General features: G+C 37.5%; 4 protein-coding genes across 4 annotated transcripts; 2 read left to right on the forward strand and 2 right to left on the reverse strand.

Annotated features, from left to right (window-relative positions):
• The first annotated feature begins 2,037 nt into the window (after nt 1–2,037).
• Nucleotides 2,038–4,496, forward strand: LOC125215329 (5-formyltetrahydrofolate cyclo-ligase, mitochondrial-like). Its single transcript, XM_048116717.1, has 7 exons — nt 2,038–2,278; nt 2,382–2,522; nt 2,892–3,056; nt 3,391–3,432; nt 3,520–3,565; nt 3,902–3,972; nt 4,088–4,496. Exons 1-7 carry the CDS (start codon nt 2,053–2,055, stop codon nt 4,222–4,224), a joined length of 828 nt encoding a protein of 275 aa, XP_047972674.1. The 5' UTR covers nt 2,038–2,052; the 3' UTR covers nt 4,225–4,496.
• Nucleotides 4,497–4,579: 83 nt separating this feature from the next.
• Nucleotides 4,580–7,878, reverse strand: LOC125215328 (LRR receptor-like serine/threonine-protein kinase FEI 1). Its single transcript, XM_048116716.1, has 12 exons — nt 7,595–7,878; nt 7,395–7,530; nt 7,227–7,298; nt 7,062–7,133; nt 6,887–6,958; nt 6,726–6,797; nt 6,545–6,616; nt 6,346–6,452; nt 6,080–6,259; nt 5,664–5,996; nt 5,336–5,590; nt 4,580–5,254 (listed from the first exon to the last, which is right to left on the reverse strand). Exons 1-12 carry the CDS (start codon nt 7,680–7,682, stop codon nt 4,905–4,907), a joined length of 1,809 nt encoding a protein of 602 aa, XP_047972673.1. The 5' UTR covers nt 7,683–7,878; the 3' UTR covers nt 4,580–4,904.
• A 7,025-nt stretch (nt 7,879–14,903) lies between these two features.
• LOC125210900 (protein NRT1/ PTR FAMILY 2.11-like) lies at nt 14,904–18,911 on the forward strand. The gene is made up of 4 exons (XM_048110531.1): nt 14,904–15,126; nt 15,210–15,427; nt 15,806–16,362; nt 17,889–18,911. The coding sequence occupies exons 1-4, from the start codon at nt 14,988–14,990 to the stop codon at nt 18,799–18,801; spliced, it is 1,827 nt and encodes a 608-aa protein (XP_047966488.1). The 5' UTR covers nt 14,904–14,987; the 3' UTR covers nt 18,802–18,911.
• Nucleotides 18,912–18,944: 33 nt separating this feature from the next.
• On the reverse strand, nt 18,945–24,579 carry LOC125210899 (plasma membrane ATPase 3). The gene is made up of 21 exons (XM_048110530.1): nt 24,296–24,579; nt 24,068–24,187; nt 23,630–23,728; nt 23,410–23,547; nt 23,193–23,327; nt 22,927–23,106; nt 22,629–22,835; nt 22,429–22,548; nt 22,215–22,334; nt 22,008–22,130; nt 21,828–21,932; nt 21,592–21,736; nt 21,260–21,424; nt 20,938–21,176; nt 20,784–20,816; nt 20,584–20,665; nt 20,339–20,499; nt 19,812–19,997; nt 19,557–19,739; nt 19,312–19,490; nt 18,945–19,234 (listed from the first exon to the last, which is right to left on the reverse strand). Exons 1-21 carry the CDS (start codon nt 24,347–24,349, stop codon nt 19,138–19,140), a joined length of 2,871 nt encoding a protein of 956 aa, XP_047966487.1. The 5' UTR covers nt 24,350–24,579; the 3' UTR covers nt 18,945–19,137.
• Nucleotides 24,580–25,964: the final 1,385 nt, after the last annotated feature.

Raw genomic sequence — 25,964 nt, forward strand, 5'->3', positions numbered from 1 at the left:
ATGGCATACAGACATTATGTCTCTAAATCACTACCTATAGAGAAAATCGTGCACTAAACGTTGCCCACGCGCCACAAAAAAATCTGTAATTAATACATCTTAATTAAAACTTAATTATCCTAATTAATATTCAACTCTACAATTAATAGTGGTTAATTATATAGAGCTCCTTTATTCTGTCGCTGGTTCTCTTTGAAGTCAAAGATATACAATTATAAAAAATACAGTCAGGTCCATTATATGCTAGAAGAAAATTAATGAGCCAGAATATTTTCCTTCGAATTGGACCATTTAATAAAAGTTAAAAATAGGCCCTTTTATGAGCAAGAAATGAATACTCGGCCCATTTTAAACCTAGTCCTAATCATTATAAATAATACTCCGTCCGTCTATAAAAAATAGAACAATTTGTGTATGACACGAGTTTTAATGTAGAATTGGTAAAGCAACAGAGAAGAGGAAAGAGTAAAAGAGAATGAGAAAAAGTAAGTGAGAAATAGTGTTAGTGAAATGATGTATAGGGTTATTATTTGTTAAAAACTTTCCATAAATGAATGTCCTATATTTTTTATGGACGACCAAAAATAGTAATTGTGCTCTATTTTTTATGGACGGAGGAAATCAGCAGTCGCCGGTCAGCATCCAAGTTTGATAATTATATGTAATTAACTAATAAAATATTTTTCACTCTCGGCGATAAATCATCTTATCAATAAATCAATAAAATACATGATTACATAAAAACTCAATATGATTACATAAAAACTCAATTGGTAAAATCTTTCTTACTCTCGCCAATAAATCCTTTGATCAATGGTAAAAAATTACTACATGATTTAAAAAAATCATGATTGAATTTAAAAAGTATATCGAACCCTAATATAATAAACTAAAGACAAATCTTATATTTCTCATATAATTAAATAGTAGTCTAAAATAGAAGTATATACGTACATTTCATGTGTTAAATCCCAGGACGAGTCAATCGTCATATCCGACTGACGTACATGGTATTTTTTTTGTGTAAATAGCCAAAAAAATCACAAAATTTGTCAAATTCCGGTATATCCCTTAGTTTTATAAAATGACCTATTAAACTTTAATGATTTTCTGAATTATTCCCTGAATTTGAATGTCAAGAGAATTAAGCATGATGTGTACACTAAGAACGAATTATATGGGCTTCGGGAACATATTAATAAGCTCATATGTTTATTTCACGCCATACTCAATTCTCTCTGGACATTCTGACATCCACATCATGCACAATTCTCTCAAATTTAAATCCATGAGACAATTCAGAAGATCGTCAAAGTTATAATTTAATCAGTCTTTTTTTAAAGTTATGGAAAAACTACAATTTGACTAAACTTTGTGGTTTTTATGTTTTCATTTTTATTTTCATACTTGACACAACTAATTCGACATGGCTTTCTACATGATTCTTTTAATCTTGGCATGCATTTTAAAAGTGATCTAAAATACCATAAATATTTGACGGTTGCCCACATAAGATTAGTTTTTGTCGGAAATATCGTATGCAGGTCGAATTAAAACATAACACACGAAATATAAAGTTTGTAACTTTGTATACAATTTAAGACTATTTTTAAAGCTGAAATTATCTTACTCGGATAGTGATAAGATGCAAACTTATATATTGTACAAACTCAAAACTCATCAACATAGCTTCAACACAGTTTCAATACAATATCAACACAATGTAAAATTTCAAGATTTTAATGTCAACAGTATCAACACAATATCAATCATTGACTACCGTTGAAATTCTTTTGACATTTCCCTGTTGATGTTTTTTTTTTATCTATTAACATTTTTTAATGATCCAATTAGAGTTTTCATTGATCAAATTCCTATCTTCCTCAATCTTCACTTTCAGAAGTAACAGTTGCCCTCAAAAAAAGAAAAGGAAAAAACAGAAAAATTTGAACAAAAATCGGCGTCTGCAAATCATTTTTCTTTAAAGATTTGTTTGATTTTTCAATATTTTGCAGTTTAAATAATAGAAAAATGAAATATTGACAAGATAAAATGACCATAATAGGTCGGCGCCTACAAAGATTCACAGAGCGGATGATACCGCAACTGGTTTCACCAACCGCCGCATCGCCTTTTCTACCCATTCTCAATCTACGCTCCTCCACCACCATGAGCGCCGCCGCACCTCTAGAAGCCCTTTTCAAGGAGAAAAAGGCGCTTCGCTCCAGAGTCAGGAAACAGCTCAAGTCCATGGACCCCGCCCTCAGATCTCAAGAAGGCAATCACCAATAACCAATGCTTACATTTTTGGATGATTTTCTCTCCATTCTGGAGAAAAGATTGGATTTTGAAATGTGGGCCTCTTTTTTTTGTTGATGCAGATGAGGCAATCCAGCGTGTGGTTTTGGAGGCTCCTTGGTTCAAGTCTTGTAGAAGTCTCTGTGCTTATATCAGCTGTGCTGCTTTGAGAGAAGTTGATACTACTAAAGTGTTGTCTGAAATCTTGAAGAATACACCCCAAGGTAGTGTGTGTGTGTGTGTGTGTCTGTGTGTGAAAATTGATTAAGCAGTATCATCAGCTTGAGCTGGCTTATATGTGATCTTTCTTGTTCCAATGGTATTTCAAATTGCAGTTTGATTTTAGGTCTTTTATGAATTTTATAAATGATTTTTTTGTATATGCAATCTGTGATGCTATGTGAAGTCTATTTGGTGCAATGTACTGTATGAAACAAGAATCCTTTTTTAGCATTTTGTAGTATGTGATTTTGCACAATGTCACTCGTTTGGGTTTGAAAATTGGGAAGGTAGAGGTGTCTGGAAAGGGATAAGGGGGGTTTCTTGATGAGATTGTGTGTGGTGAAATGAGTATTAATTGACCTGTTGGGCAGATGATGATTCGCAGGCGAGGAAGAAGCTCTATGTTCCGAGGGTGGAAGACAAGAACAGTTTCATGAGGATGTTGAACATCACTAGAATGGATGATTTGGTTGCAAACTCAATGGATATTTTGGAACCTGAACCTTGCGATGCTGAGGGGAAGGAACGTGAAGACGGTATGTAAAATTCCTCGCTATACTAACTGTTGAACAGCATGCGTTTTTTGCTTAATTTCTTTAAATTTGACAGTTATATCAAATGTTTCTTCCTTGGACTTGGGACTTGCTCTACAGCATTGAGAAACTCTACGTCATTTATTCAATGTTATGATTGTCTTGAAAATAGACTTGGAATGCAAACAGTTGTGCGTGTTTCAATTAAATTCAAATCTAGATGATTAATGAAAGCATACTTTTAGTTGGTCCTTGATCCTTGCCCTTGTTATTACTGTCGTAAAATCGTACTCAAAACAATCTCTGATTCTAACTAAGCTTGCTTATTCGTATGCAGTCATGCTTGCAGATGAACCTGTAGATTTGTTTCTTTTACCAGGTACGCCTTCAATCCTTTTCAGTCGACGATTCTTCTAGGAATCCTAATATAAAGATTCAACTAGACCTATGTTCTTTTATTTTACAGGGCTTGCTTTTGACAAATCTGGTAGGCGCATTGGCCGCGGGGGAGGGTATGTTGCTAAATCTTGTCCTTGATATGTTGGATTTTCTACGGTTTAACATGTCATCATCCATCTATCTATACTTGATGATCTTTCAGAATTTTGTAAGATCTTAAAGTAACAAATCTCAATATAGAAAGAATAATTTACAGTAGTCTTATCATTTATTGCCTTGATGTGTGATGTATATATATTCATGACTGAAAGAGTATTGCAGAAGGCAGAAGAAGACACCAGTTTGTTTTCTCTCTTAGTTTAAGTTATGATATTCTCTCTTCTTCGAGCACGTATTGATTTTCCATCTCCCTTTTTGTTTCTTTCGACGTTGCAATTCATATACTGAAGTTATTACGACACATTCCTCACAAAATACCAAGAGCTTGCAAAGGATCGTAAGTGGAAGAAACCACTATTTGGTGCGTTTCTCTATCCTTCGTACTTGGACATACATTTGAAGTTTTTAGCTACTGCATTTCACATTACAGAGCAGTCTGCACATATACTAACACATTCATTTGCTTTCATGTATAGTTGCTCTTTCTTATTCACTGCAAATATTGGAAGATGGTGTTATACCCATCACCCCCAACGATGTCCCCATTGATGCTCTTGTCTCATCCTCTGGGGTGATCCCTATTAGTCAAGCAGCCAACAAGATGCACCTGTGATAGAGGTACGACTTCTCTGCATCACCACGTTTGTCCGCTGAGTTACTCAAGCAGCATATGTTACAAGGAAATTTGGAATTGTTGATGGACAAAATGCTCTTAAACACAATATCACATCTCTATTTCATTTTTCCTGATTTTTACTGGATTTCATGTATTCCTACAATTTACCTATGCATCTATGTTAGATTTTGTTGTTGGTAAATTTCAGTTCTTACAAGAGATTGGTCTATTATATAAATCATAAAGGAAGATTCTTTCTTGGTTTTTCATTGTTGGTTGTAATATTCTGGATTTTAAGAGATTAGGCAGTTTTGTTGATCTCCACTCTCATTTGTCATATTAAACCATGAAGTGTGCATGTGTGACAGCAAAACAGTCACTTTAGTCCGGTTTCGATTCCAATATGTTTGAACTGCGAACCAACAGTTACATGAACCAGCAAAAAACCACAGTTTTGGCTCAAATCTTGATATAACTGGCCAAAAACAGGTAAAAACAACCAAAAACAACGCCGGTTTTGACACAAAACCGTAAGTCGTAACTGCCGGTTTTCGATTCAAAATCGGAACTGCTAATAGGGGACTAGTAGCAGAAAACCAAGCCAACCACAGATGCCATTCATTAACAATGTACAATGATTGTTGAGCAGCAAAATGCTGCATTTACTCAATAGCACTTCAGCATTTATCTGAATGAGACTCGTAGAACTCACTGAGGCACGGCGACATCACTTCCCGCTCCAACAACTGTAGCACCTGCTGCATCGTTGGACGTGCCTCAGGGTCTGCATCCGTGCATCTCAATGCAATCTCAACCAGCACCTCCACAGTCTCCATTGTCGCGTCCCTGCACCTCCTATCCACTATGCCCTCCATTCTATTCTGCGTGTTGATCCATCCCACCACATTCAATCCCCTTTGCACAAACATCAGATCCGTTGGCCTTTTCCCCGTCACCAGCTCCAGCAGCAGCACGCCAAAGCTGTACACGTCCGACTTCTCTGTTGCTCTACCACTCTGCAAATACTCTGCACCGCGTATTACAGATACTCCCATTAAGTAGCTTTATGAGTGGAGAAGATACTCCGACTTTATGAATTGAAACGAACCTGGAGCCAAGTAGCCGAATGTGCCTGCAACCACAGTTGTGACATGAGCGTCCTCGTCCACCAGCAGCTTAGCAAGGCCGAAGTCTGACACGCGGGGCTCTAGTTTTTCATCAAGGAGGATGTTGCTCGACTTTATATCACGATGGACTATCTTCGGAGAGCAGTCATGATGCAGATACGCCACTCCTCTAGCAGAGCCAATAGCTATCTTCATACGAGCGTTCCAGTTCAGCAGACGCTCTTCATGGATATTGTCTGAACGCCAAGTGTTAGTAATCATATGATAAACATTGGGTTTTTCATTGGATTCGAACGAAGAAAGCTATACCGTGCAAGAAATAGTCCAAGCTGCCCATGGCTAAGTAGTCATATATAAGAAGCCTCGCTGTAGGGAGACGACAGTAACCTCTCAGGTTTACAAGATTTCTATGCTTGACACTGCCTAAGATCTCGAGCTCTCTCTCAAACACTTGATCTGAGCCTTGTCTTGTCCCATCAATCTTCTTGACTGCAAAAGTTCCACAATCGTTCATAACCATTCTATATACAGTTCCAAACCCTCCAGCTCCAACGACATCTTCCTCTTCAAGAGACTCGATTTTCTCTACAAGCTCGCACGAAGGGTATGGAAGGTCACCATGGAAAGTTATGAGCTTGGCTCCTATTACAATATCAACAGGAAGATAATAAGATATAAAAAGGATTGAAGGAATCTGCAAAATTTGTTGAGGCATTTGTTCACACTTCCTTCTTGATGGACTTGTTTTTTCACTTCTGTGTAAGTTTTTGCAGCTCTCTCTTTCTTCGTCAGCAGCCAAACCCAGAGAAAACCGAGAAGGAAAATAATCCCAACGCCTAACATGGATACTGCTCCAATCACGATACCTTTGATGTAGTGAGAGGATCGCTTGTGCACGGTCGAACCTACAAATTGTGTTAATACTTGCTGTAAAATCCGTAAACCACAGCTGCATTTTTAGTCGTTGCTACTACTAGAATGCATGTGATACCTGTTGCTTCGTCACTTTCAGCATGAGGAAATACAGCCGGAAAACCAAGTGAAGTTCGACAAGGCTTGTTTACTAGTTGGCCACACAGATCTAAATTACCGATAAACCTAAGCATAAGCATAGAACATTAGAAAAGTTTCTGAATATTGTTGGCAAAAATTCGATCTATTTAATGATGCAGTTCGAGACAGGATCGTACGATTTGCTCCCAAACTTGCTTAGCACACCATCATCAGGGACTTCACCAGACAAGAAGTTTGATGACAAATTTCTGGAAAAATTGCATACACAACTTTGTTCATCAGTAAAATAAATTGCAACTCTCAACATCTCCTTGAAGCAATAGAGTGGCATGTATGACAGAATGTTATGTAACTTACAGATATGCTAGACGCGTTAAACGACCTAGAGAAGACGGTATAGCACCTTTCAGTGTATTGCTCGATAAATCCCTATGCATCACAGCACATACATCCATCAATAAAGCTAGACATTAAGTAAACAGATGCTACAATCTGAAGAAAATAAGCATTGATCTTACAATATGGTCAGCATAGAAACGTTTCCAATAGTCGAAGGTATTCCTCCTTGAAAATAGTTAGCTCGAAGATACCTACACAATCTCACAAATAAGGATTACTTTTATCCCATAAGAACACCCATTCATTCCAAGAAAAACTAAATCACCAAAAAAGAGCTTCCATTGTTTCACTTACAAGGCTCTGAGTTCAGAACACTGTGCAATCTCATTAGGAATAGAACCATGAAGACTATTCTGATGAAGTGCCCTAAATCAAACAATTCAAAACAAGCAAATTAGATAAACTAATATGCTTGTAAACTGACAATAAAAACAACAAGATTACAAGAGGGACTCTCACAGTCTTTGTAATTTGTTGAGTGCACAAATGCTAGGGGGTATAATTCCTCCAAGCTGCATATGTGGTAGGTTTCTAAATGCAGAAAAACAAAATTCCTATCAATATAAGCTGAAAAATTGATGAATGAACAAGAATGTGAGAGCAAAAATAAGTTTTACACACACATACATAGATATCACTCTTTGATCTTGTGGGCTGCAAGCAATACCAGTCCAATTACATGGAGATTCATCAATATCTTTCCAGTTACTCAGAAAGTTGTCGCTGTCATTCAAACTGGCCTTCACTTCCAACAGTGTAAGACCTAGAGAGAGAATATTAAAAAGACTAGATTTTTACAATGATTTTGGAGAAAGAAGATGCTATACCATCTGGAGAGAGAGCAAGAGAGGAGCCCAGCAAAAGGGCTGTTGCCAAAGCAGCTAGGAACTCCAAAATTGAAACACCCATTTTCATTTCTGGACTCCAAATGTGAAATTTTTTAACACGTACATAAAGCTTCCAAGAATGGATTTTTTTTTCACTTATTAATGTAGCACTACTTTCGTGGAAGAATTTGAATGGAAAGAGAAAAGGGAAAAGTATTTATGATGAAAAGGTTGAAGCTTTGTAGGGATGGTGGGTAGTATGATTAAAAATGTGCTTACTTCAAAAATTCATAATTACTACTATTACTTAGTAATTTCATTACAAGGAGAAGTTACTAGCTAAACAATAACACTTCTTCTATCTCACACACCACACAGCTGTTTACAGTTTAAATATGGTGGATTGGAAGATTCACTTTGAACACTGTATGGGAATCTGTGCAGCGAATTTGCTGCCATTTTGAGGCGCGCAAATAAATATTTGAAAACTGTTTGGTAAAATGAAGAAATAAGAGAGAGAGAGGTGTCCGAACGGATATCAGGATATCAGGTTTCAAGATCAGGATCGGGTAGACAAATTATACGAATCCAAACATATCACAGGTATCCCAAGATTTCCATTAACATCAGGACCATAACAAAAAAAATACTAAAATCACTGTCCATAACAAAACATAAATTAAATATTGTTAATAAGAAAATAATGACTAAAGCTAACATAAATTAGTACTCCATAGAAATACTTTAATATGCAAATATAAAGTCCTCCAAAACATATAGACAAAGTTGTAAATGAAAATGCGGTGAAAATAATGTTAGTGGATTATGGGATCCACATTTTAAATGATGTGTATGATGTGGTTAGTATTAGTTTGAAACTTTCTATTGTTAGAGTTACTAATTTTGTTGGATGATCCAAAATCGTAAAATTTGTCTATTTTATGTGGGAGGAACGAGGATAATAAAAGTAGAGCAGTATTTAAAATATGTAAACAGATAATATAAGAAGGTTAGTTCATTATTTTTTACGTTTTCTGATAGGGTTTTGTTTACACTTCTGTAGTTGGGTTTTCCTTCTTTCATAAGGCCCAACAATCTTTTCTAGTTGGGTTTTTCCTTTATCTCTCTTTACATAATAAGGCCCAACTATAATGAATATAATTAGCCCACCACTTCTTTTCTATATTTTCCACTTTGTTGATACATAAACAAATCCAACTTATACTTCATTTTGATATTCTTCAACTTATACACCGATAAATTATCTTTACTGATATTGTATGTCGAATATTCTTCAGAAATAGAAATACTAATTTAAATTGTTGTACAACATTTACAAAAATATGCACATATCGTTTGGATTTATTGCCAAATTTACAAATCCATCCCTGGGTTTGGACGGAACAAAGAAGCGGAGACTGTAGGGTCCGATGACAATGGAAGGCGCGTGTAGAGTGATCAATTGCTAACTCACTCTCTAGTTGCTAACTATAACTAATTTAAGACTATAGGATTTTAGAAATCTAGTGGTCTAAAATATAAAAATTTCATACTTTCCAAAATTAGAAAGTTCCATATTCTTCAACTTAGGGACGGAGGGAGTGTGGAGTAATCAATTGCTAACTCACTCTCTAGTTGCTAACTATAACTAATTTAAGACCATAAGATTCTAGAAATGTAGTGGTCTAAAATTTGCCACAAGTAATTTTCGTTTTTATTAATTAAATCGAAAAGGATAAAAAAAAACTACCAAATTAGGGTTTTGGATGAAAAATGTCAATATAGTATTTTGAAAATATCGACACAATGCTTTGACAATGTCGACACAATGCTTATGTCAACACATTACTTTTCAGGTACGGACTAAAAAGTATGAACTTTCTAATTTTGGAACCTCCCTCCTCTCTAATGAGGTGGGACTCATTCTCTATTAACAATACTTTAAAAACTTTTTCGTTCTATCTCTCTTACATGTCCAATTATACAATAAAACCTATGGCAAGCCAAATGTTCATACTCTTTGAATACAGAAGGAGTATAACATGTTTCACCTCTTTTACAATACTTCAATCTACCTTTTTTCTCTCTTATCTCCTTATTTATTTAATTTCACATTAAAATCTGAATAGCTCACTGCCAAGTTTTTTTTTTTTTAACGGATTTAATTGTATATTGCTTTCCTCTTATAATTTGGAAGGGAATGGCATGACGCAACCTTTTCTACCTAACCCAATTTGTGATTATTGGTATTATGGCTTACTCAATTGCTTAATTTGAAAAAAGGAAATGGAATTCATGCAGTATCACTAAGTTCTAATTTTGTGGTTTGAGATAATATTCGAAAATTTCATAGATGATTAAGGACTTTGCTTTAAACCTGAGTAATCTAATCTTCAATCTTTAATGCTCTCATCGACCATACACTTGCGCCCAACCAACGAGTATCTTTTAGTTCGTTGCTACTCCCTCCGTCCCATGTTACTTGCACTGTTGTTTTTCGGCTCGTCACAAACTCCTTACACTATTTATAGTTTTAAGTTAGAATTAATGCAGTTAATTAATATGTTAGATTAAGTTAAGAGCTCATTTATTAAGTTACGTCTCAATACACTTAAAATTTTAATTTAATTATACTAAAAAATCAATCCCAAATTTACAGTTTAAAATGAAAAGTGCGAGTAATTACATGGGACTGAGGGAGTACATGATCCCTACTTTCACATCAAAAATCCTATTTTTCTATTTATGATTTGTTAGTTCATAAAAATTACTACCTCTGTCCCTGAAAATTTGATACATATTACCATTTTGGTCCGTCCCTGAAAATTTGATACACTTCACTTTTACCATTTTTGGTAGTGGACCCCATATTCCACTAACTCATTCCTACTCACATTTTATTATAAAACTAATACTTTAAAAGTAGGACCCACATCCCACCAACTTTTTCAACTCATTTTCCATTACTTTTCTTAAAACCCGTGTCGGGTCAAAATGTAGCAAATTTTGGGGGACGGAGGTAGTAGTAGTTATCTTCTAGTGGATGTTTTTAGAAAACGCTCAAAGGTGGTGACACAAAAGAATTAATCCTTATTTTATTTGAACAAAATTTATAAGATCATAACATTCTTATCATAAATATTTCGAACTCAGTAAAATATTACTCCTACGGTCCTACCTCATTAACGAATGTGATGTTAGTGTCAATGTGAACACCCTAACACCACTTTGACTTATACACGCATTTACATTATCTATTTGCTTCCACCTAAAGTAGATTGTTTTCTTGCTGCCTAACTTTGTTTTACATGATGAGAAAATGCACCAATTAACTAAAATAAAATTTGATGATCATAATATGCTATAGCTTTCTTTTGGCCCTAAGTGAGATTTGCAGCTTAATTATATATGCCTACATAAATAACGAATGAGGTTAATTGTCTTTAAAATTACAAAATTTGTTTCACTTCTGATTTAATTTGTTCAGCATTTTTTAAAAAAATTCTCAATTGTTCTTGATAGTAACTTTTTTTGAATGCTAAATTGGTGCTGACGTGCAAAATTTTAGTATTGTCAATGAATAGTGACGAAAATGTGCATTAATGTGACGTGAATAGCTAATAGACGTCGTTTTGAGGTTAAGAAAATTATAATAATAGCACAACTTTGATCAAATGGGACATTGAGAATTTCTGAAACTTCATAATTTGTAATTTAAATTTTAGAAAGTACAAGACAATTCAGAATTTAATCAAACTTTGTAATTTTATAGGCAATTAATCCTAAAAATAAGTAGCAGTTGCATATGAATTTGATCTAAATTGTATACTTGTAAACTTAAATATTTGAAGATTTATGTCATTCAAATGTTACCCACAAGATCTTCGCCCATCTAGCTAATTCTAATAGATGATATTTTCACTTATATGTGATGTCAAACGTATATAAATATTTATTGGGATAGGAAAAGGACATTATGACATATACAGATGGAGCACTAAATAAATGGACCACTTCATTACTCATCATAAATTCATGCATAATAGTAGCTTCCACTCTTTCACTTATCAATCATGATTCATGCCAACTCTTTTTATTTTACCTTTTCCCGAAATTGTTGAACATGATATTATTGCCGCAAAAACTATAAGCGCAGTTTGGTGATGACTAAAATAATCTTGAGGCTTCTCCAAAAAAAGTCCATTTATAGTTCAAAATACTACTCATTCGTTGGGCTGGGAAAAAATATCGAAAAAATGATATATCGTTCGTATCGTATTGAAAAATATCGATACGATACGATAACGGATCGTAACTTTTCGATACGATAACGATATGAATTTCCTTATATTGCGATATATCGTTTTAAATCGAATATACGATATAATCGATATTTTCGATATATCGTTTTATATCGAATACACGATATATATTGTATATATCGAAACATATTGAAATTCAATACATATTGAAGTTTAAAATTATAAATATATATAAATCCATTTAATTTTTGTGTTATTTTTCAATTTTGAAATTATATTTTTCAATATACAGGACGATAACGATATTTCGATATATCGTTAAGAACGATATATTGAATTTCGGTACGATATATCAAAATATCGATATGATAATGATAATGATATTATCCATATCGAAAGTTCGATATATCGAAATTCAATATATCGAAACTTTCGATACAATAACGATATGAAATTCTTTCATATCGATATTTTCAATGTCATACACGATACAACGTTTTCAATACGATATATCGTATCGACCCACCCCTACTCATTCGTCTGATTAGAAGTCTCATTTGAGTTTAGTATGGATTTTAATAAATATATTCAAAGTGGTTGAAAAAAGATAGTTGAATGTGAGATCTATTTTTATATAGTTTTACAATAGAATGTGAGTGGTATGAGTTAGTGAAAAATGACATGTACCTACCATTTATAGTAAAAGTGAACCGAGATTCCTAATGACTGACGAACTAAAATGATAAACTGGGAGTCCTAATCGCCAACCGATGGACTAATTAGTAAATGAGGAACTTTTTTATGGAACCCTGATGACGAAAAAGATAATTATTGAACATAAATTAATTTAAGCTTTTTTTCATAAATGAATTTAAGTTGGAACTTGCCTTGCCCGCAAATGTACGTACATGCCGATAATTAGCATGCGGCTTGGTACTATTCTACTAGTAGGGAGTATTAAATTTGAAAACCTTCATTCCTTTAAATTATTTTTTAAAATAAAAGTTTGATCTGAAATTAAAGGATAAACATTTCATTTTGTCTCATTGTCTTGATGTTTTAATAAAATATCTCAATTTTCTAATAATGAAGAGCAATACCCAAAATTCAATATTCACTTAAAAAAAATCGACATTAATATTCGGACAAAATTGTCCATGGTGAAATTTATCTCCAAATAAGATGGTCCAAAATGAAACCAACACAAAATTCACTAGATATAGCCATTTAAGTTTGACGTAAGGTTATCTCCTACGGCGCCCTTCCCGTTCGCCCGTCCGACCAAAATGAAACCAACACAAAATTCACTAGATATAGCCATTTAAGTTTGACGTAAGGTTATCTCCTACGGCGCCCTTCCCGTTCGCCCGTCGGGGACGGGCGACCCGACGGGCGCCATAGTGGGCGGGAAGGGCGCCCACGCCCGTCCCGGGTGCCCCTGCGATGAGCTCGCCCCTCCCGTCGACGGGCGAGTGGACGGGCGCCAATGTGGCGAAGGTCGCCCGTCCCAACTCGGACGTCCGACATTTTTTTTTTTTTTTTTTTTTTTTTTTTTTTTTTTTTTTTTTAAACTCTATAAATAGGGCTCCTCCAACATCATGTACGCGTGTATCATTCTGCACAACATGATTGTCGAAAGTGAAGGGGACGAATTGACTCAGTGGAACAGCGAAGATGACACGGGTGCCGGACCCAGCCACGGCGTGGCCACCGCGAATGTGAACATGGGTGTACCTCATGGAGAGGTTGAGCGGTTGCGCGCATTTACCGACATGCGGCAAAGAAATGCCCATATTCGACTTCAGGAGGATATCATCGAAGAGGTTTGGACGCGGAGGGGTGGACACTGACGTGGTTGTTGTTTTTTTCGCATGATGTGTGTTTTTTTTTTCTACTATGTAATTTTTTTTTTCGAATTATGTATGTTTTTTTTTTTAATGAAATATTCGTATTTCCCGTTCGTATTTTTGTCGGATTATGTCTTCCGTGAATTTAAATTTTAATTGTGAATTAATTTAATTGTGGGAAGGGCGAGTGGGAAGGGCTAGTGCAGTGGGAAGGGCTAGTGATGTGGCAGTGGAATGGGAGGGGCTAGTGCTGACGTGGCATGGGAAGGGCGCGTGGGAGGGGCGAATGGGAGGGGCGCCGCCGGAGACAACCTAAGTTACCTTCCCAAGAACACCATTCCTGACAGTCTGCATGGTCCATGTATTAAATCACCAATTATTCCGATTTATGAATCATACCGCAAAGTGATGGGGTATCTGATACAGATCAAATGGGAGAATTCATCCCAAAAGACTAATTTATTAGGAGAGAACTTATTTAGAGCCGTAACATTCGACCAACGTCCTCGTTGGTCACGGCTAGTTCTTTGTAAGGCCACCACTCCGAGCCGTTTGGGCTCAATGAAAGTACCAATTGATACAAATCAAACGAGAGAACTCATCCCAAATGACTAGAAAGAATCTATATAGTCCACCCCAGTTTTTCTCACGATAATATAAAATTTTAATCCCTAACAATATCTTATCATGAATCCATAACCCAAACATAAAAATAAAATAAAACATAGCTGCGGCAATACACCCTCTCTACAAATATGCAAATCACTGTCACAACTATATATTATATGGCTGATTATTATTCTTACACCGAAAATTTTAGAAAAGTCGAGAGAGATGAATTAAATTAAATACGAGCATATTATATTTACAACTACAATTATGAATTATCCCATTCTTTATCGCACTAATCTTCATATATTTGTCGAACAAAACCAGAGATCTCCAAAATCGGGAGTCAAACTTACCTCCTAAACTAATTAATTCATTTAGTGTCTGAAACAACAGTGTAGATGGATAATCAATCATCAATCCACAATCCAAATCCCCAATTTCTCCCAATTTTCTCCCAAAATTCCACACCCAAATTTTGGCGTTTGAGCAAATACCTCATGTGCACCCGTCGTCGTCATCATCACACAATATTTTTTTCTACAGAAAACGTGCCCTACCTTGGACAAGGACAGGTTAATTTCATTATATATTCGCGGGCAGACAACGTTAACAAATCGCCCACGCTTCTGAGCTAATGCTCTTCCATTGCCATTTCCTCTCACATCGTAAACAATGGCGGAAAATGAGAGAGAAAATGGCGACGGATCTCAGATCCGCCACAAGAATAACAACGATGAGGAAATTGTGGTCGGAGACGATGATGAGCCTGAGGTTAATTACAGAGGAATCAGAGCCATGCCTTATATCATTGGTACGGTACACTAATTAATCCATTTTCCTATTGTTCTTCAATTGATTATGAAGATTAATTTTGTGTGGTTTGGATTTTGATAGGGAATGAGACGTTTGAGAAGCTTGGAGCGTTGGGAACACTTGCTAATCTCCAGGTTTACTTAACCACCGTTTTCAACATGTCGCGCGTTTCCGCAACCACGCTTCTTAGCATCTTCGGCGGCACCACCAACCTCGCCACTCTCCTCGGCGCTTTCTTCTCCGACACCTACTTCGGCCGCTACAAGACCCTCGGCTTCGGCTCCGTCGCCTCCTTCCTGGTTCGTACTCATTTAAATCACCAATTTTGGTTTTACTTTCAGTTCCACGATTTAAAGTCTTATTTTAACCAAGTACGGATTTTAAGAAATACCAAGGAAAATAGATAGAAAAAATTAGGCTTGGATTGATTTACTATCGTTGAGTCAATTTTTTCACACTACAGCAGAAATGTCTATTACTCAAAAGCAGAGGAAATATGAACTTTATGTAATTATTCAGTTGAGTTTGGAGTTCTACCGAAAAAAAATATATGCACTTCAAATCTTGGATGCTCCGAAATGGAAAATGCGAACTTATTTTGTGGACGGATGGAGTATAATATTTAAAAATTGAATACATCTATTACAAAATGACGTCTTTTGGTGAAAAACTACCAGGGTCTGCTGGTGATAACGATGACGGCGGTGTTCAAGGGGCTGCACCCGCCGCACTGCGCCCCAGAAGCGGCGCAGTGCGTGGGGGCGACGCCATGGCAGATGACGGTGCTGCTGCTGGGGTTTGGGCTGATGATCGTGGGGGCGGGGGCGATCCGGCCGTGCAACCTGGCGTTCGGGGCGGACCAGTTCAACCCGAAGACGGAGGCCGGGAAGAGGGGGATCGACAGCTTCTTCAACTGGTACTTCTTCACGCTGACGTTCGCGCAGATGGTGTCGGTTACGCTCGTCGTGTACGTGCAGTCGGACATCAGCTGGTCGATCGGGCTCGCGATCCCCACGCTCTTCATGCTCATCTCTTGCTTCTTGTTCTTCCTCGGGACTAAGATTTATGTGATAGTGAGGCCGGAGGGGAGTTTCCTCACCAGCTTGGCGCAGGTGGTGGCGGTCGCCGCGAAGAAGCGGCGGCTCAAGCGGCCGAAGCAGCCGTGGCTCAGCCTGTACAAGTACATGCCGCCCAAGTCCATGAACTCCAAGCTGCCCTATACCGATCAGTTCAGGTAAGTGTTTTACTCCATTTTTTTTCCTTTAATTAACTTAATTCATTATTATTATATATGGGAATCAAATCTAACCTTTTCTTTTGGAATCTAAAAACAATAGTATGATGGAATGATAACATTAATAATATTGTGGAACTGGTCCCACATGTACCAACCCACACCACTAGTGCAAGCACCACCTACTACTAAATCAAACAATAATAATTGCATGACCAGCGATAATTGCATGATAGGGACGTGTGTGAGTTGGGCAAGCGATACTTGCATGATAGTGGTGTGTCTGAGTAGTTAGTATCTAAAGTCAAATATCTCGGGTTCGAGTCCTTTGTGGTGCAGTTTTTAAATTTATATTTATTTAACCATAAAAAAATAATAATAACTGCGTGATAGTATTTTCCTATCAATTAAAATAAAATAAATGCGTGTAATCTTCTACTTTAAAATGTTGGTATTGTTAAAATATTATACCTAAAAATTAAATGATAAAATACCATTAGTCCAGTTACATCAGAACTCTAAAGTAAATCTTCCGACAAGAAAAAAAGAGCATGTTAAAAATTCCCATCCAATCTCACTTTATAAAAGTGCTTTGCTAAAATCTTAACTTTCCACCACTCACTTTAGAAAATCATAGTCAATTTTTACTCTAAAAGAGTGAACACATGAGAAGGATTTAAAGTTACATTTGTTTAAGATTCATCTATATGCGATGTCACAAAATAACATCACACACTACACATGTGTGCTGCTGAGATGCAATCTTCTTTAAGTAGATCAATTTAATTAATCCTCAAATACCACAACTTAAATCAATTGATTTGGATATACTCGAATCATATTTTCTTACTATTCCACTTTATCCCATAAAAATATATGTTATTTCGATTTTCATCCGTCCCATTAAAATATGGGCAAAACCATTTATGAAAAGTTGTCCCTAACTCATTATTCATATACATTAATTTGTTTACAACTTATATCACTATGATCCATCATTATAACTCATTAAATATTAATAATAATGTGGATCCTATTATCTACTAGTAACACTTTATTAATAGTATATTAATTCTTGTGCTATTTCAAAATGTATATATTTTTATGAGATAGTATAATTTTTGTCAGTGTCACTCCAAAAACGATACCCATCATAAAATACTAGGGTTTAGCCCCCAAAATAATTTACAATAACAACGTTAAAATCAGTAATTGGAGTCAAACTCTAATAGTAAAAAAACATATAAGTAAAATTACAATTTTCGCAATTATTTTATCTGTATATAAAATGTATTTTTGATGGTGATTTATGAAACTAAATATTTTCTTATGTTTTCTTTTTTCGTTTTTATTATATTATTTTAATAAAAATCATCTCGTTTAAATAATTAAAGTACTAAAAAAATTATTTTGTAAACGGAAAAATTAATTAAACTTTTTAAAAATATTATAGCACAAATTCTTATCATTCAAATATCTGTTATATTATTCTTTCATTTAATAAATAATTACATAATTGCCACCAGATTTCTGGACAAGGCGGCGATCATAACAGGCGGCGACGAGATGAACCCCGACGGCTCCGCGGCGAACCCGTGGCGCCTGTGCAGCCTGCAGCAAGTGGAGGAGATGAAGTGCGTGCTCCGCGTGATCCCAATCTGGGCCGCCGCGATCCTCTACCACGTCGGCGAGAAGCAGCAATACATCGTCTTCCAGGCCATGCAGTCCGACCGCCACCTCGGCCGCCGCGACACCAAATTCCAAATCCCCCCCGCCACCTACAACATCTTCTCCATGCTCACCCTCACCCTCTTCGTCCCCCTCTACGACCGCGCCTTCGTCCCCCTCCTCCGCCGCCTCACCGGCAAGCCCGGCGGCATCACCGTCCTCCAGCGCATCGGCATCGGCATCTTCCTCACCGTCGTCGAGTCCCTCGTCGCCGCCCTCGTCGAGGACCGCCGCCGCGCCCTCGCCGCCGGCCACCGCCCCGTCGCCGGCGGCGGCCACCGCGGCGCGGTGTCGTCGATGTCGGCCATGTGGCTGGTGCCGCAGCTGGTGCTGGCCGGCCTGGCCGAGTCGTTCTCGGCCATCGGGCAGGTGGAGTTTTTCTACAAGCAGTTCCCGGAGAATATGAGGAGCATCGCGGGCGCATTTTTCTTCCTGGGGTCCGCGGCCGCGAACTACGTGAATGGGCTGCTGATCACGGTGGTGCATCGGATGACGGAGGGGTCGGCGGCGGGGAACTGGCTGCCGGAGGATTTGAATCAGGGGAGGTTGGATTACTATTACTATCTCATTGCGGCGCTCTGTGCTTTGAATTTTGGGTATTTTGTGATGTGTGCAAGATGGTATAATTATAAAGGGAGTGTGGAGAATGGTGAGCATGAGATGAGTAACAAGGACATTATAGATATAGACTTGGATTCAAGAGTTGTGTGACAAATTATATTTTAGTATTTAGGGTGGATGAGATTGGTAAAATGAAATGTTGTGAAATTGGAACTTTGTATCCATAGTTTCTAATCTCTGTGTCTACTTTTTGGTGTATAGTTCATTTCCTATAGTTAATTTACACGGACAGCAATATTGAAGGTTTTTACTTTTTACCACTGCCTCAGAAACAGAAGCACAAAAAACTAAAACTCTTCCATGTTTATATGAACATTCACTTCTAACATTAGTATATCTTAAATACTAAACACTTTTGCTTGGATGCAGCTGCAAGCCTCACCTCAAATCAAATATCTACTTCAATTGCACCCATCCTCAATCTGCTTATACCGTGTACGACTGCTGAATCGTATCTATGTCGAGACCCTTCAGCCTCACCACGGACTCCACGTGACCCTTCAGCGTATGCAGCTCCCTTAACCTGCACACGATGTTCCATCACACGTCAACTTTGTCGACAACGCCATTTTTTAGCATAAAGATGTAGAGTATAATTACCTAGCAATCTCAGCTCTCCTCTTTGCTTCCTCGGCCAACTGATTGAGTTCGGAGAAGTTGTTCGTTTCACTGAACAATTTGGTGTCGGGTACTTGTAGGCCGTGGAGAGTCCTCTGCGCATGCGCCCATTTCAGCTCGCGTTGCTCTTTCCCGAAATCCTTCTTCCTGGTGAAAGCAATCTGCAACACATAAAACCTCATTAGAAAGAAAGTTAGAAATCAATCAAGAAAAGCAGAATAACTCACCCTTTGCTCAAGAACAAGATCCCAGGCCCTTCCACTGAGGGCGTAACGGATCAAGAATTTGATGATATCGAGCGGGATGTAGAAGATGATGTTGTAGAGCCAGATCACCCCTGCCCAGCCCCACCCAATCCCTTCAATTGCTGCAAAGCTCCAGTTTGCATATACCGCGATCAAAGTGGCAACCTGTTTTAGTCAAGTACGGATATCAAGGCATTTTTTAAGAAATTGAACTGGAGGTAAAAGAGTTATGCTAACCAGCTGTGCAACCACAAACGCTGCCACGAGCAACAAACCGGGACGCTCAACATACGACCAGTTTCGGGATCTTGTAACGAATATCAGAGCCTGGCTGATAGTGCTCACTTGAAGGTATATTGCTGAAGCGAGCTTTTGGAAGTCGTCAGTTGCTGTCTTTTCGAGGGTCGACACTCCAAATACTCTCTGGCAATCAAGATCAGAAAAAAAACTATGTTCAGCAAGAGCAAGATATATATAGGCCTTAAAATTATGAAATGGATGCCTGTCAATCGTATCATCCCAAAAACGACCCCAGACGAAATTTGCTAATTTGATATCGAAAATAGTGAAAAATACTATTATTGAAATTATTTGAAATGATACATGAATTATAAAGAATCGAAATGATTTTCGAAACTAAAATTTTTTGGTAAGATGTTCCCGGATATTAATTTGAAATCGAGTAAGGGTTGTTACATGTCCGGCTGTAAAGAATAAGCTCGGAGAATAGCCTCACAAAACCTAAACAGGCAAGATCAACGTACCGGGAAGAAATCTGTTTTGTATGCTGCCCAAAAGAATATCACAGTCATCATTGCCAAGTAACCACCTAGAATGACTCCAGTTGCGAAAATCTCGGAAAGCTTCCAGCTGTCTGGAAGAGGCGATGGCTTCACTCGATCTTTCGATATGGTCATGATGGTACCTTCACAGTAAGCATTGCACCAGAAGTGTCAAGAGAAGCACTAAAAATATGTGTGTAGAGAGAAAGAGAGAGGGAAGAGCAAACCATCATTGAGTATTGCAATGATAAGCACCATGAATGGAGGAAAGTCAAATTCCCAAATCAGGGCTAACAACATGAAACCGAGCTGGTGCACAACGACAAAGAAGAGCAAAAAAATGGAGGAAGACATCAGAGATACGTTTAAGATGAAACAAAATAGTCGAAGGAACTGACCAAAGAAGAATGGAGCATATATAACGTACCACAATACGGATTGTTATAGAAACAGCATAAATCTGCGAGAAGGGCGGGAATGTGAAATAGGTTAGAATAGGCCACAAAACACAGAAATGGTTTTTTTGCTCCTTAAGTCATGACTTTGAACTCAAATGACAGAACATCGAGGGTAGGGAGTACCGTGTAATTTTTCATCCTTTGGAAGATCGAACGACTAGTTAAAACAGCACTAATAATGACACTGAGGCCGGGTTCTGTAAGTACAATATCAGAAGCACTGCGAGCTGCATCAGTCGCATCAGCAACAGCAATTCCAATATCGGCCTTCTTCAAAGCAGGAGCGTCGTTTACTCCATCACCAGTCATTCCACAAATATGCTTCCTCGCTTGTAGTCGCTTCACTATTTCATATTTGTGCTCTGGCCAACATACAAAACTGGTAAGTGAGTAAACGAGATTTGGGTATACGTTGTTTAATATGATGAATGATCAAAAAATTTACCAGGGAAGACACCAGCAAAACCATCGGCTTTCTCTATGAGCTCATCGATAGGTAGAGAAGCAATTGATTCGTCTTTGTTCTGTCCCAGCAAAGCCGACGAAGGATACATGTTGGTTCCCATCCCCAATCTCCGTCCTGTTTCCTTTCCGATAGCAAGCTGATCCCCTATCAAAACATACCATCAAGCCATTATAATTCAAGAAAACGTGTCGAAAAAAGCACGACGTGATGATAATATTTTCATTGGATCCTCAGCATTGTAAATAAAACTCTATTTTAACAAATAAAAAACAAGTCTTTATGTTTCTATAAAGTTGCAATAAGAAATTTACCTGTTATCATTTTAACATTCACTCCAAGATTTAAAGCCCGTCTTATAGTTTCCGCACTGTCGTGCCTGGGTGGATCAAAAAGAGGCATGAGACCAACGAACTGCCACGGGCCTCCAGGACTCTCTTTGGATCCTTCAGGAACTTCCTGCAAGAACAAGCATAGGTTGCACCTCAAGCTACAGTAAAGCATCGTAGTTCAATGTGTACAGATTACACGGAATGATGCAAATGCATACCTGGTATGCCACTGCAAGCGATCTTAAACCTCGTTCAGCAAACTTGTCAATCACAGTATGAACCCTTCTCTCTATTTCTGACTTGTTGTGTGCAAGGTGTAGAATCTGGAGGAATGGCGGAAATTAGCATTCCCATCAAACGAAAACAAAAAACCAGATTAATAAGACTAAGGATTGTACCTGCTCCGGTGCACCTTTACTGACCCTGTGCCATTTTCCTTCACCGTCTATGTAAGTCAATGCTGTCCGTTTGTCAGTGGGATTAAAAGGAAGGAAGTGTACCTCTCGAATTCCAGCACGAGCCTGTTCATTACATAGTTTAAGTAGCTTGCAGCAACATCGAAACCAGTGTTTTTCATTACAGGACATGACAAAGAGTAAAAATACCTCTTTCGGGTCAGCCAACATTCCAACTATAGCTGCATCTATCGCATCTTGATTTTCTGTTCGAGATGCTCGAGCAGCCATTAGAACAACCATATCTGAATCAACACCTTTGGTGAAAACCTATGCACAGAATTGACAGAGGACCAAAGTTTCAATCTTTTTAACATAAGGTAATGAAGGCATAATCATGAGAGAAGGGAGAAGAATCACTGACCTCAATAAGATTCTTGTCAACGGTAAGCTTATTCAGAGTCAGAGTCCCGGTCTTATCGCTGCAAAGAACATCCATACCTGCCATCTCCTCTATAGCAGTCATTCTCTTTGTGATAGCTCCCTGCACGGACAAACATCTCGTTACATACTGAAATCACTAGAGAAGAATTTAATCAACATTATGATAAGAATAACGCGGACCTGCTGAGCCAAACGATGAGAACCAATGGCCATTGTAACTGAAAGAACAGTCGGCATGGCAATTGGAATTCCTCCAATGAGCAGTACCAGAAGATTGTCAATCCCGGGGCGATATTTCCTATGTTGAATAGGGTACATGACAATGATCTCTATAATCATCCCCACCGCAATAGAGCATATGCAAAAGTTTCCAATAGCAGTTAAAACCTGAGAGCACAAAAAGAATTGAGAAATTCATATTTTCCAAAAAATACGTTGGGGGGATCCGGAATGACTATCGGCTACTAAAGAAACTCGCCTTCTGGAAGTGCCCGACTTGATTAGTAGAATCAACAAGGTGTGCTGCCTTCCCAAAAAAGGTGTGAACTCCAGTGGCAATAACAATAGCCTCAATCTCTCCCTGTTTGCAGGTGGATCCAGAGTAGACGCCATCCCCTGGCCCCTTTGTCACAGGAAGGGATTCGCCCGTCAAAGCAGACTGCACAAGCACATCATTAATCCAGTTAAAGAGCAAAAGACTATGTTAGTATGAATGCTGAACGCACAAAAAGAGAGGGCACACACTTGGTCAATTTTCAGTGGATCACCGTCAAGCAAACGAGCATCAGCAGGAACGATATCTCCCAGTTTAATGCTAATGATATCACCAGGCACTAATATGGATGCCTCCTCCTCACTCCATCTTTCATCTCTCAGAACCTTCACAACCACCATCAATCAGATGACCTCGAAAATCACACAACTACGCATCAGAACATTCCAAAATAAGATAGTAACAGACCTTGGCTTTTGGAGCAAGACGGGCCATGAGAGCAGCTGCTGCATTTCCAGCATTGTTCTCCTCAAGAAAACTGATTGTTGAGTTTATCACAAGCAAAGTGATGATACCCACAAAATCCTGCCAGTCCGGAGGCTTCCCCTGCCAAAATACACCAAGAATCAATATTTCTCTCCAAAACACGAAAAGGAAGAGAGGAACTAGCTAGACATCGAGTCCGAACCCCTCCGTTTGCAAGAGCAATGGCCATGATAGCAGCAGCTTCCATAACCCATGAGAGAGGGTTCCACATAAACCCCAAAAACTTGAGGAATTTGCTTTCCTGGGACAATATGAAAGTTAGATAATGACAGAAGCAAAAACAAATCATTGATTCAATGAAGAGAGAGAACCACCAGCAGTCAAGATTTAAACTTTGAACATTGAACAATATCTCATTTGGAGCTGAACCATCTCAAATTTAGACAGGTTGAAAAATGGAGGCAAAGAAAGAGGTTAAAAGCTCAATTAAGACCCAGAAGAGCTCGTGAACCACATTACTTCACAAGAAATAAATACACAAAGCAGATAAAAGTAGAAAACGAAAAAAAGAATCTTTTAACAAAATCAGAATTGAAAGGAACGAAACAAAGATCAAAAGTTGCTGTGAGCATTCAAAAACCTTCTTCTCCTCAAGCTTGTTGTGTCCAAAAATGACCAATCTTTCCTCAGCAGCCTTGGTTGTGAGACCTGCTTTGGTGCATCTTAGATTCTCAAACACTTCCTCAATGGGTATGTTTTCCTGCAAAAACACACACACAGAGAAAACATTAGCTACAGCTTGAAACTAAAGAAGCTAGCACACTCTACAATCACCAAAATCTTGAATTGCAGCTATCAGATCCATTACCAAATCAACAGTTTCCTTCAACACAGCATCAAGAGCTTCAGGCTTCTCTCCCATCTTGAAAATCTGAAAACTTTCTTCTTTAACCAAAAGCCCTCTTACAAATCAATAACTATCCAAGGACCACCATGAACAAGAGGTCTGTTGAAGCAGGCAAATTTGTTGGAAGTTGTGAAGCAGCCAAGATGGAGAAAAAACAACTCAAACTGGAGCAGAATAAGAAAACAAGATTTCAAGAGAAACAATGAGGCTCACCGACCAACACCAAATCTTTGAAACCGCTGTTATCAGTTACAGTAGAGCAAAACCTTTGTCTCTTTTATTTTGCATTTCCCATTATTTATATGTTAAAGAACAGGCTTTTCTTTTAAAAATGAAAAAAAAAAAATCTTTTTCACTTTCCTTATTTTGGTGGGTTAGCTTTTAGGTATTTAAACCATCAAACATCAACATTTGTACATTATTCATAACATAAAGGTGAAAGCTTTCGATATATTTTTTTTATTATTTAAGGTGAAAGATGGATTTAGGGATAAATTGATGGATTTAGGGATAATGATTGAATCTTTATTGAATTTATGAGCAGCAGCACACAAAACTGCACATGGGGCTCTGTAGTCTGAACCCAACTCGTTAATTTCCTCTGCTTTTTTAATTTTCATTTTCCATTTCTTGGAATAATTCCATAAAATACTACTCCTAGATTGCATAAATTTTAGTAGAGCAGCAATTAATAGGGTAATAACATAAATAATTCGGATTCTTTGTGGATCTCACTGTGTGTGTACTGTTACTGTAAATTTAAAATTGCAATTTGCAGCATAGAAATAGAACCATCGTTTCTGAGTTTTCTACAGCAGAAGAAATCAGTCATAGCTTATGTATTTTTAAAATAATCTTGCACCCTGAAACATAGACTTCTTCACTTCTGTCCCACTCTTTCTCTCTCTTCATAGTTTTTCATACCAATATTTTAAGGTGGTCCATTTTTTCTGCTGGAAAGGGATGCCTGATTTATGGGAACCATGTGTTTGGAGTGTGGTGTGCATGTCTATTATCATTTTATCTTTTCCTCAGAAACTTGGCACTTCAAAGAGTAAAAATAGTTTGAACTTTGAAGTAGTTTGATTTGTTTGGTTTGGTTTGTTTGTAGACCAAGAAGTTGTTGAAATTAGTAGGGAATTTGATAAAGCCATGTGTTTGACTTATATACTAATATAAATTTTATGTATTCTAATTAACATTTTATTGCTTATGATGATTCCCCCGATTAAATTGCAATTTATATACTAATATAAATTTAATTATTGTTGAACTTTTATACAAATAAAAGATAGCTTTTCAAATGTTGGAGTGAATCTAAAATTTAACCTACGTTAGATCACATACGCGTCGTCTAATCTATAACTTCAATTTCAAACTATAACGCAAGCGTACAATTGTTAATGTGTCTTGAATATCCACGTATCCGAGTCAGATGCTGATTAGCACATTAAATTATTCATGTGGCGGAGAATTCCTGCAGCCCATGCACAAATACGCAAAGTACTGAGCTAATAGTCTGATGTGCAATATCAAAAGCGAGAGAATATACATATTCACTTTGTCTCAAGGTAGATGATCTCTTTTTTTGGGCAGCATATATAGAATTTTATCAGTATTATTTTTGTGT

This window comes from Salvia hispanica, chromosome 3, assembly GCF_023119035.1.
Source record: "Salvia hispanica cultivar TCC Black 2014 chromosome 3, UniMelb_Shisp_WGS_1.0, whole genome shotgun sequence".
In the NCBI taxonomy this organism is placed as follows: domain Eukaryota; kingdom Viridiplantae; phylum Streptophyta; class Magnoliopsida; order Lamiales; family Lamiaceae; genus Salvia; species Salvia hispanica.